Source organism: Malaya genurostris, chromosome 2, assembly GCF_030247185.1.
Source record: "Malaya genurostris strain Urasoe2022 chromosome 2, Malgen_1.1, whole genome shotgun sequence".
NCBI lineage: Eukaryota > Metazoa > Arthropoda > Insecta > Diptera > Culicidae > Malaya > Malaya genurostris.
The window spans coordinates 67,417,938-67,431,707 of NC_080571.1; the positions used below are offsets into that span (position 1 = coordinate 67,417,938).

The window sequence follows — 13,770 nt, forward strand, 5'->3', positions numbered from 1 at the left end:
ATGAGCCACTGTTCGGACCTTGTGCCGGTTTTCCTTTAATAACATTTTCTACAAACGCCGGATTGTTTTGCGGTCGATCTCCAGCCGATTTTTTTTGTAAAAAGTGAATTTTCCCATACTAAATCCCATACAAACTTTAAACCTCGGGCGCGAAAATATAGTTTCTCCGATCGAGCTAAAATTTTGCATGATGCTTATGGGACCTTAAACCTTTTCATCTTTTTCCCTTACAACCTTGTCCCACCCTAGTGCCCACCTTAACCATTTTTTTCAGTTTGGCAATGACTGAGTGGAAAAATGCATTGAACAAGCCAAATGAATAAGAAACTCACAGGAAAGATGATTTTTTGAAAAAAGATACCCTCAGAAGCAGAACTTGAACTTGCATTCTTATTTAATCGGTACATACGCGTTAACCATTTCCATGTGGTTGTTTTGAAATAGAGCAAAATAACAGATATACAGATTTTACACGATTCTCACAATTGTGAATCATCTTTCAAAACGTTCCACTACGTTCCGGAACGATAACACAATCCTCCTGCCTGTTATATAAATATTCAAACTACAACAATTTTATCACTTATCACACGATTTCCCTTAGTATTAAAGACAACTTTATTTCCATATCACATAAATCACACGAGAATTCGATCGGAATAAAACAAAAATAAACTTGCCGTTTTTAACCAACAGCAAAACAAAAATCTAGCGTGAAGTGAATGTTACCCCACTTAGAAAAAAACGTTCAACGGTGGTCCTTCATTGGTACAATACGTTGGATCATTGGTCCAATGAAAGTCCAATCAATCGTTCAACGGGAGGCCAACACGGGACCTTCGTTTGCCGATTTTGAAACAGACCGTTGAACCGAATGCCATTTTTTTGGTTCAACAAACCCGGCAGACAGAGGTCCATTGTTGAGCCATTTTTAACATGAGGAGTTGGAGCCCCGTTGGACTAGTTTTACTTCAGAATTTCTGAAGTTTTTTCCACTTATTTGTTTAAACTAACAATACATACCTGCACAATTCTTCTACTTCACGTAGAATAACAACAAATTTTCTTTCTATGGAACGGTAACACTTAATTTTCACACTATTTTTGCAAGAGAAAAAACTACAACAAACCGTTCCAGCAAATTGCACGAATATTTCGTGCAATATATCGTTCAACAAGCGCTCAAAAATCGACAAAATTGAACGGCCTGCTGATAGGGACACTCAAAATTGTGGCTCATGAGAATCACCGGCACCCAAATCGTGGTGACATCTGAAGTGTTCGCCCCGCTGATTGAGCAAATTTACACACAGTTCATATGTGAGCCTGTATATCTGTTATCTGTGCTTTCTCCAGGTAGGATTTGTTAACTTCATTGGCATTTGATTCCCTGAACAGGAACCAAAAAATTTAGATATTAGTGAGTGCAGGAAAATTCTGCAGGACACTCAAAAAACTCCATAGCCATTTATTCATTGTATGTGTTACGTCCAAGACATCTTTCCGAGATCAGCTGTTTTTTCCATGAAATTATACTATTACCATCACTAATACTGGTTCACGATTACTGACTCAACATTTTTCAATGGATTATTTTCCTATGACATCTGCTGGTATACAAACAGGTCGGCTGGCGAGGTTCCTTCCAAGCGGGGGAATGTGCGCAATGCAACACGCTGGATGTTGTATCTTCTTAGGTTGTATCATTGCATTCAAGTTGCACGTCTCTGTTCGTTTTATCAACCCAGGAATTTTACAAATGTCAAATTTTTTCTTGTCGCGAGCGTTGAACATTTGTAAACACAACTTCGGCTTACCGTGAATATTAGTGGCACAGCACTGGGTTGATAAGAATCTCAGCAAAATTTATCACGCGTGTCCAAAAATTAGCACAATTGGCAGTTGTGCCACGTATTCTTTCAGTTTTATTTTATCGTAGTACTATGCATTAAAATTACAAATTTTGCTTTTGGTGTAATAGGTATCAAGAGCAGACTGTTCATTGATCAAAAGATTTCTTGTAAGTGTAGTGTAAACCGTGGAAGTATTTTCATTTGATCTGTGTTCTATAAACTGGATGAGTGATGAGTGAATCTGGAAAAGATACTAAGAAGCAAAAAACGGTATGTTGATATAGTTGTCTTCCAAACTTCTTTTGATTTATTGAGAAACATTTTATTCATGGCTACGGAAATGAAAAAAAATTGTAAGAGTAAAGAGGTTAATCAATTGTCAAGTACAATCGAATAAAACATTAAAACAGGTTAGAGCAAATTGTTATCAATTATTAGCATGGTATCAAAGACATCATAATAACAAGATATCCAGCTCTCACATTTCTCGAACAAATTATTGGTAACATTTTTTTTGCGAGCATGGCGCCATCTGGCGAGTCCGCATCGAATCTCATACATAGATGTACTGCCCATACTTGCATATCAGTCTCATATGGTAAATCGGCATGTCGAAAAAAAGACGATCAAAATTTTATTTCCGAATTTTTTGATTTATTGTGCTACCTAATGATAAATCATGGTATTATTACATGAAATATCGGTAATACACCTTTGCTATTCCAATATTGCAACAAATGAAATTATAAAAATTTGCACTGAATGGGACTGACATATGGGACAGACATGAGTTGATATTGTCGTCACATTCTTATGAACAAACCCTCAACTTTTATTGCAATTTCTGAGAGTATATTGAGGATAGATTTCATTCCTCAGGCTAACTCAAAATTGACGAAAATCGATATGGGACTGATATGCGAGTATGCGAGTGCGCATCAAAATAGCATCACTGCGCACCAATACAATTGACATGATATGTTGAATGTGAACCTTCTTGTTGATGGAGCCCATCAGTGCCGCATAGTGGAAATGGACACAAATGCCTGAATTCTTGTTTTCGTACGTATCAAACATTCGTACGCACGAATACTCTCGTACCTAAAGCTTGCTTCATTTAGATTTGATATAAACTTTTGCTCACATTGTGGCGCTCCTGGTGGACGGATTTGGAAGTTCTTGGCGCCCACGTGTCGGGAAATTTGTCAGCTTCACGTATGATTTTTGGCATTCCGCAAATCGACTGTACTTTGTAAACAGTCAAGCTGGAAGCCGAAAGAAGGGAAAAAATTGTGCACAGTTATTTGGAAAAGCCATTGTGCTCTGCATCTAGGCTCTAGCTAAACAGCTGAAATTTCCCAGAAATACCGTATGGTGCGTTATCAAACGGTATAAAAAAACATTGACGACGATTCGGAAGCCTGAAGCCAATCGTCGGAGTGGAACTGTCGACCGGAAACTGCGTGGTAAGATTTTGAAGACGATTGAGAGGAATCCTAATCTGTCGGACTGTGATTTGGCCAGAAAATACGGTGCTGCCCATAGTACCGTGAGAAGAACTCGACTCCGGGAAGGAAACAAGTCATATCGAGATAGCAAACAGCCAAATCGGACCATAAAACAGAATAGTGTGGTCAAAATTCGTGCTCGGAAACTATATGACCAGGTGCTGACCAAGTTCGACGGGCGCCTTCTCATGGACGATGAAACCTATGTCAAGGCTGACTTCGGGCAAATCCCAGGTCAACAATTTTACTTGGCAACGGCTCGGGGGGATGTTTCAGCCAAATTTAAATTTGTTTTTGCCGACAAATTTGCAAGAAAATTTATGATTTGGCAAGGCTTTTGCAGCTGTGGCAAAAACGAAAGTTTTCGCTACGAATAAGACAATGATATCGGAACTATACCAAAAAGAGTGTCTCCAAAAACGAATTTTGCCGTTCATTCGATCCCACGATCATCCCGTAATGTTTTTGTCAGATTTGGCAAGCTGTCATTTCAGCAAAGTCACTCAAGAATGGTAGTCCAGTTTGTTCCGAAAAACCTTAACCCAACTGCCCCCAGTTCCGCCCTATTGAGAAATACTGGGCAATCATGAGGAGACTCAAGGCAAAGACATCAATCAGATGATGACTTGGTGGGATAAGATAACTGAAACGATGGACGAAGAAGGTGTGCGTCGCCTAATGAGCAGTGTTACAAGAAAATTTCGAGAATTCCTTCGAAACCGCGACGAATAATTTTATCCGTATTTTTTCTTAAATTCATTAAAAATGCTACATTTGTATAAAAAACGTGATTAATCCACCTAGCAGTGAGATGATACCTTTTTTTATCAATCCGCATGTGTTTTTTTGCATGGATATTCTTAGGTGTTTTAGTTCCCATGACATTATTTTAATTATCGTCGTTTCAAACGGCAAATTTTGATTTTAATCACTCATTACCCTGTAATTTCGAATCTGCAAATCGTATCGAATTTCAATCTTAACGTGTGACATTCGATTGAACATTCCATGAGATGTCGAAGTAAGTTCCACTTTAGAGTTTTTCGTCATTATTTATGGTACTTCCAGAGCCGGTATTCAGCAACTAGCATAACCCAAAATGATTCGAATGGCCATAAATTAATACGCCAAACAATTTACATCTTCTATATCGATATGAATTTTAAAAATTCATCATCTGTAATTCCAGAATCGGATAAAATTCACCAATTTTGTATGGGACCTTAAGTCCTTTAATTTGAATTTTTGTTTTTGAAGTTCGATTTGGCCTTTTTGAAAAAAATGATTAAACTTTGAGAAACGATTCGAAACTGGATCCGGAGTTCTAAGATCGGTGTAGCCGAAATCAGATAAATTCACCTGAGGAGTGTGTAGACATCTTTGAGAAATTGTAGTGCGAATTAAAATTTGGGGGTACATTCCGAATCCAAAAAAGAATACCGCTTAAACTGAAATAAATTTATTTGGTAATCGACTATCCAAACTTGCAAACCCGATAAACCTGATTAATTTATGTGGAATGGCCATTTTTATACTAATCACCCTGTATCTCCTAAACCAGAAATCGAATCTGACTAATTTTTATAGGATTTTAAGACCTCTCATTTGAATCATAGATGATTCTTAGATTTCATTTGAATCTTAGATCGGTTCAGTCATCTACGAGAAAAATGTATTGCATTATTATAATTTCGTTTCACATGTCATCCTGTGGTTCCGAAATCAGAAGTCGGATCCAAATTTGGAAGTATACTAGTTTTCATATGAATCTGAGTTTGTAGAAAACGGTTTAGCCATCTCCGAAAAAATTGAGTGAAATTATTTGTCACACATGCATTTGCTGATCTCGACGAACTGAGTCGTATGGTATATGGAAGTTATGTTCTTCCAGCTTTTATTGCTGTAAGTAGTTTAAATCAATATAATTATGGAATTACTTTCAACTCGAAAATGCTGATATCTGGTTTATAAATGCCATATTCGAACGATTATGTTGCCAAAAACGAACCGTGCTAAAATCGGTCCAAGGCAAATTGTCATGAAAAAGGATGCTGTACACAGTCTTTTGGGCACTTAGAAACGATTGTATGTCACAGTATAAAAATCGTGTTTTCCGTTGCTCCCAAGCATTGCTTTGTCATACAGTGCTCAAAACTTCTACTGCTGGAATAAGGGGAAAAGTCGTTTACACAAAAATATTGATATCTCCGTTAAAAATGGACGGATTTTAACAAACTATGGCTTGTTGGATAGCTATTACCGTGCGGAATCTAAGTCTAAAACCATATTCTGTTTTCAAGGTCAATTGTGACAGATACTGTAAAAAAACTGAAAATTTTGACATAAAACTCCGTATAACTCAAAAAGTAAACATCCTATCTCAAAACCATTCAATAGCGTTTTGGGTGACGGGGAGACCTTTCATTTGCGACTAGTTTGATCAAAATCGGTTCAGCCATCTCTGAGATCTCGACCTCTTAGTTGACAACACATATACAGACACACACACATACACACACACACACACACACACACACACACAGACATTTGCTCAGTTCGTCGAGCTGAATCGATTGGTATATGACATTCGGCCCTCCGGGCCTCGGAAAATTTTTCGAAAGTTTGAGCGAATTCTATACCTATTTTTTATATATATATAAAAAAAGGTAAAAAGATCTTGAATTCAATAATAAATAACTGAAATACAGCAATTGTCTTTGTTCCAATTCTATCTGAAGCAAGCTTTATTCGAAAATGTCATTCTAGTTTTTACTCGAATGTGTGAGGTCGTATGCAAGTTTCCTTGGAAACAACACTATGCGTACGTGAACAGAAAGAAACACATTTGGTTCGAACGCAAACGATAACACGAATTCATCACACTTTCGAATACGGTCGCATACAGTCGCAAACAAAAATGAGGGTGTAAGAGCAAATTCAGCATCTAGAAGTTCTATATGTAAGATTTATAATAGAACAGAAACTGGTACAAACGTATCCCCAGCAAGCCGTTCTTGTTTTATTTGTTCGACCAGTTCTGTCAAATTTAAAACTTGTCTACGATACCGTTCTATTTTTTGTTTATTTGAAACACGAGTAAAATACTGCTGGGGCTGCCAGTTTTTCTTGTTATAAAATCCAGATTTAAATTTTGTAACTGACATAAATTATGCATCTAGAACTAGAACACTACTGAATATGCTCTAAGTTAGTGCATTGTTTCCAGCTTGCAGATGAACGCTTTTTCAGACATTTTTCTATGTAAACTTGAGATGTCATCGTCGAGGATGTGGCTCCGTGTTCAAGTCACAACTGCTTGCCAAATCATGGCCTTCTTTGCGAACTTGTCGGCAAACACGAACTTGACTCTTTTCGGTAAATTCCCACGTTTATAGCCCGTTTACACTTCTGCTGGCTGCCAGCATGCTGGTGCCAGTGTACTGCCCTCTTAGGAAAAAACGTTCAACTATGGTCCAATGATCAAACGTATTAGACCAACGAAGGACCACTGTTGAAAGTTTTTTTTCTAAGAGGGCAGCACACTGGCACTAGCATGCTGGCAACCAGCAATAGTGTAAACGCTACATTAGTGTTTCGTCAAAACAACGTCGTACAAGAGCATCGCACGCTTTTTGGTCACGGATTTCGGCTTCATATGTCGGGCTTTGTACAACTTGAGAGTTGGCGGTTGGCTTTAACGGACACCTTGCTGTGCAGATGACGTTCCATGATTTCAGTTTTATCGTAGGCCTGCTGGTTTCTTTGATTTAGAGTTTGAGTACTCGACAAACTGTCGATATCGACATCTTTAGCACTTTAGTCAGCTTGGTGCCGGATAACTCCGAATTTTCCAGGTGTTTTTGAACAATTCGACGTCAACATTTCATAAGATCACATAAACCAATGAGAGTTTCTCTTTGTTTACTTTCTCTTTTGTTAATATCTCCTTAATTTTCACGTGTACTTACAAAATATTCGTATAGAATGAATGACAATATATTTCTAACAGTACCAAATAAGTAACGAACATTTGTGTAATAACGCAGATGTAGTCGAAAGAGCAAGTAAACAAAGAGAATCTGTCAATTGTTTGCATGCCTTATTGAAATGTTGACGTCGAATTGTTTTTTCTTCTTTCTAGTTCCATTTGACGTTATTGCTGAATGCGATCGACTACTTTGATCAACTTTGCACCAGTTGCTCTCTGTATTTAGAAGTGTTAACAAACTACTGTCAAATATTTACGATTCCCAACACTAGAAGAAAGCTAGCGGAACGGAACCAATTTACTCAACCTGATGTTCAATCAAAGTAATATCCTATTCTCGAACGATTTTCAACGGACAAGTTTTTCATCTGGATGATAATGAAAACTGTATCAGTTGTTTCGTCTACTTTATAGTAGAATGTTTTCCTGCTTTTAAAATATATTCAAAGTGTTTTTCAGCTCTGCAATGTGCTATGTTTTATAACTATATCCATTTACCTGTGGAATTATATTTATATCTTCGATTCTTATCCACACTTCTCGAAAAACGAACAGTTCAATGCTCTAATATCTAATATAGGTTGCACGTTTTATCGGTATCCTACTCTGCTACCGAATTGTTTGAATATTGTGTTGATAAATGTCTCTCTATTAGTATTCGAATGTTAACGAGAAGAACATCAGCGCAGCTCTTGTTTATGAAGTTATCATAAAATCTGGAACAAGTTGTCATCGATGATCTACACGAAATCACGCTATTTGTTTGCTAGCACCACGTTGTACTTCGTACAATGTGGCAGTCGTGTTGCACTCAAATCACGGTGTTCGAAAAATGAATGTTTTGGAAAAAACTTTTTTTCTCATTATTATGTTGGGGTTATTAGTCGATTTAAGGTGTGCTTGGTAGCTCGTGACCAGATACGGTTTGAACTCCTAGACGTTATCTAAACAATGAATTATAATTTCGAAAAAAAAATCAATGTCAGTAAATACCGCAAACCCGAGTAGATTGTGCCGACGTGGAGCCGACTCGATGCGATTAAAAGCATCTTTCTTTTGCGCTACTCGAGCAGTCGCAGAGAAGGCTTCATGTGGGTAGTGCAGTCTATCAGCAAATTACGGTGCGTTCCGGTTTATATTTTGATTGTTATTTTTGAAACTGCATAATTTTCGGTCGTTATGCAAAATAGAATTACCATAATATGTTGTAATGCCTGAACTTTAGCCACACTCACGGAAGTCGTAATCTCGGGTAAATTGTGCCGTTTTGATTTAGCCTATCACCAGCCTCCATCGGAGCGTGGAAGAAGCGGACGTTTGTGATAAAAGTGAGAGTTTCTGTTCGTCGCGTCGTGTTTTCTTCTTCTTCTTTTTTTGCTCGAGAAGTGGACGAGTGAAGTTGTAAAACCATTTTCGGCCTCTGGAGTACCTTCATTGGTACTTGTTCAGTGAGTTATTTGTTTTAATGACATAATAATTACGCGGAAGTACTTTCAGTTGGTATTGCTCGTAAGCGCAAGGTGTGATTAATCACATTTGACGGGTCACTATGTTTGTGAAAAGAAGAAAGATTGCCAATTCCAACAACAATGTTATGTTAAGTAACTCCAACTACGAAAGTAATGGAAATCAGATGGTGGCTAAAACGCGCTGCAGTAAGCATAAAGATTGCAACGGTGGCACAAGTGAGGTAATTCTTTATTGTACTTATGGTTATGTGCGTTTAGCGTAAGCTCGTATTGTACTACGGCACACGATATATTTCTGCGGAAACATTGAAACTTAAGCTCTCGTTTTCTGTTACTCTGCATGTGACCGGTTTCCCTAATAATATCAAAAGAATAAAAATCGATCTATCGTTCAGTAAGATACACAAAGCTATCGTGTTCTCGAAGTTTGAAAAGACAGTTGATATCAAATCACATTCTTTGGACAACATGGAACTTATGAACCGTCCAAATTATCAAGAGTCGTCGCCCTTCCGTAAAGTAGGAGGAATATCAGTATTTCCATCTTTCAATCTGTAAACGATTGAGCAGCCTGCGGACATCAGATCGTTCCAACTGGTTTGGTATCGCACTCATTAAAGATAATAAACATCTGTTTATTCTATGTTTGCTTATGTAATTCTATTTTAAATTCTATGATTGTAACACTAACAAGTTGAACTTAATGAAAATTGATCTTTTTTTCTAATGCAAGAATATTTCTGTTTCTTCAGTGTGAGCTAAGTCTCCGGCGAACCGGTGTAGTCATTAAGAGTGCGTGACGATGTTTCTATTTCTTCGCCTTGTCGGTATTGGAACTACCAACGTTACGCTATTAACGTGCATTAAAGAGTGCATCGCAATTTTTGCTAAAATTTCCCGTTTGGTTTCCAACGAATGTTTTTCCATACACATTAAGGCAACGAATTCAGTGTAGTTACCCTGCAACGCAAATATTTTGTTAGAATGTCTACTAAACCATTTTTTGACAAATTTATCTGTCAAAAATAGAAGCAACTTTTTATTTGGATTTTTGTCACGGTTCATTTGCGTGAGCTAATTCGATTGTACAGGTTTAATAAAAGAAAAGATTATAATTATAATTTTTGTTGTGGAACTGGTCTTCGTTTTCTAAAGAGGGTACGCATTTAAATTGCATCGTAAGAAAATATTCAGCAAAATTCACCAATTCAGTCGATAATCACCGAACTTCCAGGCAATCATATCTAAGATGTCGTTTAACTTTTTCAATGTTCGCTTTATTTAATTCTAATACCAAATGAACGAGCCTCTGAATACTAATCACGAGTTGTTGCCAGGCCCGTACGCAGGGTTGTGGAGAGGTTTGGGGGTTTGCTCGAGTGTTGATAATTGGGTTCTATTTGATCATTACAATGATTTGATTTTTAAATATTCGGAATCTAGCAACAATCGGGAAAAAATTATACTATAATGAACCGTTAACGTTGAAATATTCGCGAACAAGAAATCATTTAAATATTTATGAGTAAATTGATTGCCAAATCATGTCTTTTTGGAAAACATCTCCTTCCTAACGTCTTCTGAGACAAATATAGACAAATGAAATAACTTTTGATCACAATTTATCAATATAAATCTCCACATCCAACCATAAAAACTAAGAATTTCCCAGTTATGAAAGCAGCACCTAACCTCACTTCTTCGAATTTAATATTTCATCTTACGATTTCTCCATAAATATCAATAAAACATATCACGGAACGTTACTGAATCATTGATGGGCAATTTTTTACCCAATTTTTACATGTTTTTGTATGTCAGAGTTCGATTTATGATAAAAAAAACCACCCAGTGGTGTAATGGCGCCTTCCTCATAACCATTTCATGAGAAAACGATGCAAGTTTCATATTGAAAATTTCGAATAGCTGTTTCTGGAACCTGTCTCAAATAGCAAATTTCCGTACTTTTTTGTGTCGTCAACTATAAGACAGGTTACAAAATTTTAGCTTTCACCATCCTGGAAGTCGGATCCGGCGAAAATTTAACCTTATTCAATATTGGAAGTACAAATTAATTCGGTTCGCCTTTCTGTTGCCAAAAATGCATATATTTTAAAATGAGAACTTTATTTCAAAGTATCATCCATCGCTAGTTACTACTTATTCCCTCCTCTCAGACAATTTTCCATAAACCATAGAAAAAAATCACGGACTAGTTTTTAAGGAATTTCTTCCATTTTTAATACCAACCACCAATAAATTCAATGACAAAGTCTGTGTTTTAATTCCAGTTATTTGGTTATTCGAAAACAAACTATGATTTGTCTCAACCTCGGCACCGCGATCAACCAAAATCACAAATCGGTAACAGACATTCGTGCCTGCGCCGTGTTTCTTTGCCACGTGTACAGAATCCAACACTGCACACAGCGTGTTTTGTTTGTTGTGGCGGTATTGTGCTTTCTCTTCCGTACCACCGGATGTACGCACCGGTGCGCTTTATAAGACGGTTCAAATTGTTTTACACGCACCTTGCAATTCCGGAACCACAAATCAGATCCACATGAAATTCAGAAGTTGTAAAAATCGGTAACCAATCACAAGACCAAACTGGAGCCTAAGTTTGTGAAAAGCGGTCAAGCCGTCACTGGCAAAAGTGAGTTTGTTCCATTCTAGAGTTTGTGACCACTATTTCCGGTGTTTTCGAAACCGGAAGCCGGAGACTAGTATAGCCGAAATGGATACGCCTGGTCGTCAACTAACAGAGTCTATCGATTGGAACTGATTTGATTCCAGTATTGAAATATTTCGGTACTTCCGGAACAGGAAGTCAAATCCGGAAGAAATTCAGAAGTTGTAATAATCAGTAACGACATTTCTGAAAAAAGTGAATAAGTAGTTTGAAATTGAAATTTTTACACTAATCATACTGTAATTAGAAAGGTAATGAAAAATCGACATTATTTTTCTAATCTTCAAGTAAACTCTGATAATTATCACCATTGCTTAGTTCAAAGCACGCCACTTGAGTTGCAGCCAGGAGTAAATAATAGAATTTTTAATTAAAAGCGAGCAAGGTCTTATTTCACCTGCTACAAATCTAAGACTGAGAAACTGAACTGAGCTTCGTGCTGACCGAAGCGGGAAATGTATATACAGCAAATCAAAGGGACCCTATTGAAGAGAAAGCTGGGCAGATTTTTCGCTTGTACTCTGGCAAGGTCCCTTTGATTTGCTGCAAATATGTTTCCCGATTGTGATCTGGTAATGTCATCCTCCAGCTCGGCTTAGCTTCTTGTGCTCACTCTGTGGCCTACATAAAAAAATCACATCATAGTTAAGTGAAAAGTTATGTGAATATTTTCCACCCTACTTTTCACGTAGGTTTTAATGAACTGGCATTTAGAAGCTGTTTAATGCATAATCAAATGAAAGTTACATGATTCATAAATAAAATGTAGTGTAGTGTCCATATCACATTTATCATTAGTTCATATCTCATTTAGATACCAGAGAATTGTTATTTTAAATATTGGTTGAACTCACATGGATATTTTCTTAGATTTAGGGTAACAGAGGTGTTCGTGGATACGAAAGGGCGCCATCTGTTCGTGAATGATCATGCATCGTACTTCAGAAGGGATCCCTGTTTTCATCGATAATGTATCAATGTGGCAACCCGAATCGACATGCAAAGGGATATAAAAGGGCAACGCAACCAAAATTCCCTCTCTTAATATTGTACCTTTCCCAAGGAAATTTAAAGCTCCCCACTTAGAAAAAAACGTTCAACGGTGGTCCTTCATTGGTCCAATACGTTGTATCATTGGTCCAATGAAAGTCCAATCAATCGTTCAACAGGAGGCCAACACGGGTCCTTCGTTTGCCGATTTTGAAACAGACCGTTGAACCGAATGCCATTTTTTTCGTTCAACAAACCCGGCAGACAGAGGTCCATTGTTGAGCCATTTTTAACATGAGGAGTTGGAGCCCCGTTGGACTAGTTTTACTGCAGAATTTCTGAAGTTTTCTCCACTCATTTGTTTAAACTAACAATACATACCTGCACAATACTTCTACTTCACGTAGAATAACAACAAATTTTCTTTCTATGTAAAGGTAACACTTAGTTTTCACACTACTTTTGCTAGAGAAAAAACAACAACAAACCGTTCCAGCAAATTGAACGAATATTTCGTGCAATATATCGTTCAACAAGCGATCAAAAATCAACAAAATTGAACGGCCTGCTGAGAGGGTCTTGAAAGCAATAAATTGCATGATGAATTTCGTAGAAGTTAAAATATATTCGTTAAGTTAGTAAAGGTGGTGCGTTTAGTATTATCCATGCGCGAGTGGTCTTATTGATGTGATTTCCGGTTTTTAAGTCCAGAGAACCGAATACCTTTAACCGAGTAAATTCCTATGCTGATAGCGATTTGAGAAGTTTAGGGCCTTCCAGAAGTAGAAGTGGTCGTTAAAACCTGCACGCTCTCACTGTGTCTATCATATGGTCCTTCGAGCCGGATGACGTCGATCTCCGTCAGTCCGGACACCAACGTATACCGAAAGAATCGGCCGCCATTGCCTTTTGGAAGGTTCAACACGTGCTCCATAGCCCGAATCTTATCCGGAGCGGCTGCCAGGCTTCAATTTATAAGTCAGCCTACGTTAAACTCTCAACGGGTGTTTCGGACGCTACTCACGGAACTTTAGATTTATTCAAGGCATTTAATTGCCTAAAATAGGTAATTACCAGTCCATAACCTGTACACTTTCTCTTTTGAGCTACGCGGTCTTTGCATTACAGTTACGATCATCATGGCAAACGAACGTCGTATCAAATCACTCAAACTACGTTTGCGCAGCCTGCTTACATCGTTCAACCTCATTAAATCGTTTGTTGATGATTACGATGAGGAAATTCACACACCGGAAGTTCCAGTTCGTCT

The 13,770-nt window shown here is 37.6% G+C and overlaps 1 protein-coding gene across 2 annotated transcripts in view; it reads left to right on the forward strand.

Annotated features, from left to right (window-relative positions):
- The first annotated feature begins 1,784 nt into the window (after nucleotides 1–1,784).
- Nucleotides 1,785–13,770, forward strand: part of LOC131427214 (bifunctional 3'-phosphoadenosine 5'-phosphosulfate synthase) — a 40,048-nt gene continuing 28,062 nt past the window's right edge. Inside the window, exons 1-2 of one of the 2 annotated variants that reach the window (XM_058590202.1) lie at nucleotides 8,433–8,786; nucleotides 8,847–9,039. In XM_058590202.1, the coding sequence (XP_058446185.1) occupies nucleotides 8,899–9,039 (141 nt within the window). In that variant the 5' untranslated portion in view covers nucleotides 8,433–8,786; nucleotides 8,847–8,898. Of the gene's footprint in view, nucleotides 2,124–8,432; nucleotides 8,787–8,846; nucleotides 9,040–13,770 lie in introns of those variants that run through there. The other variant, XM_058590203.1, reaches the window with a different exon arrangement.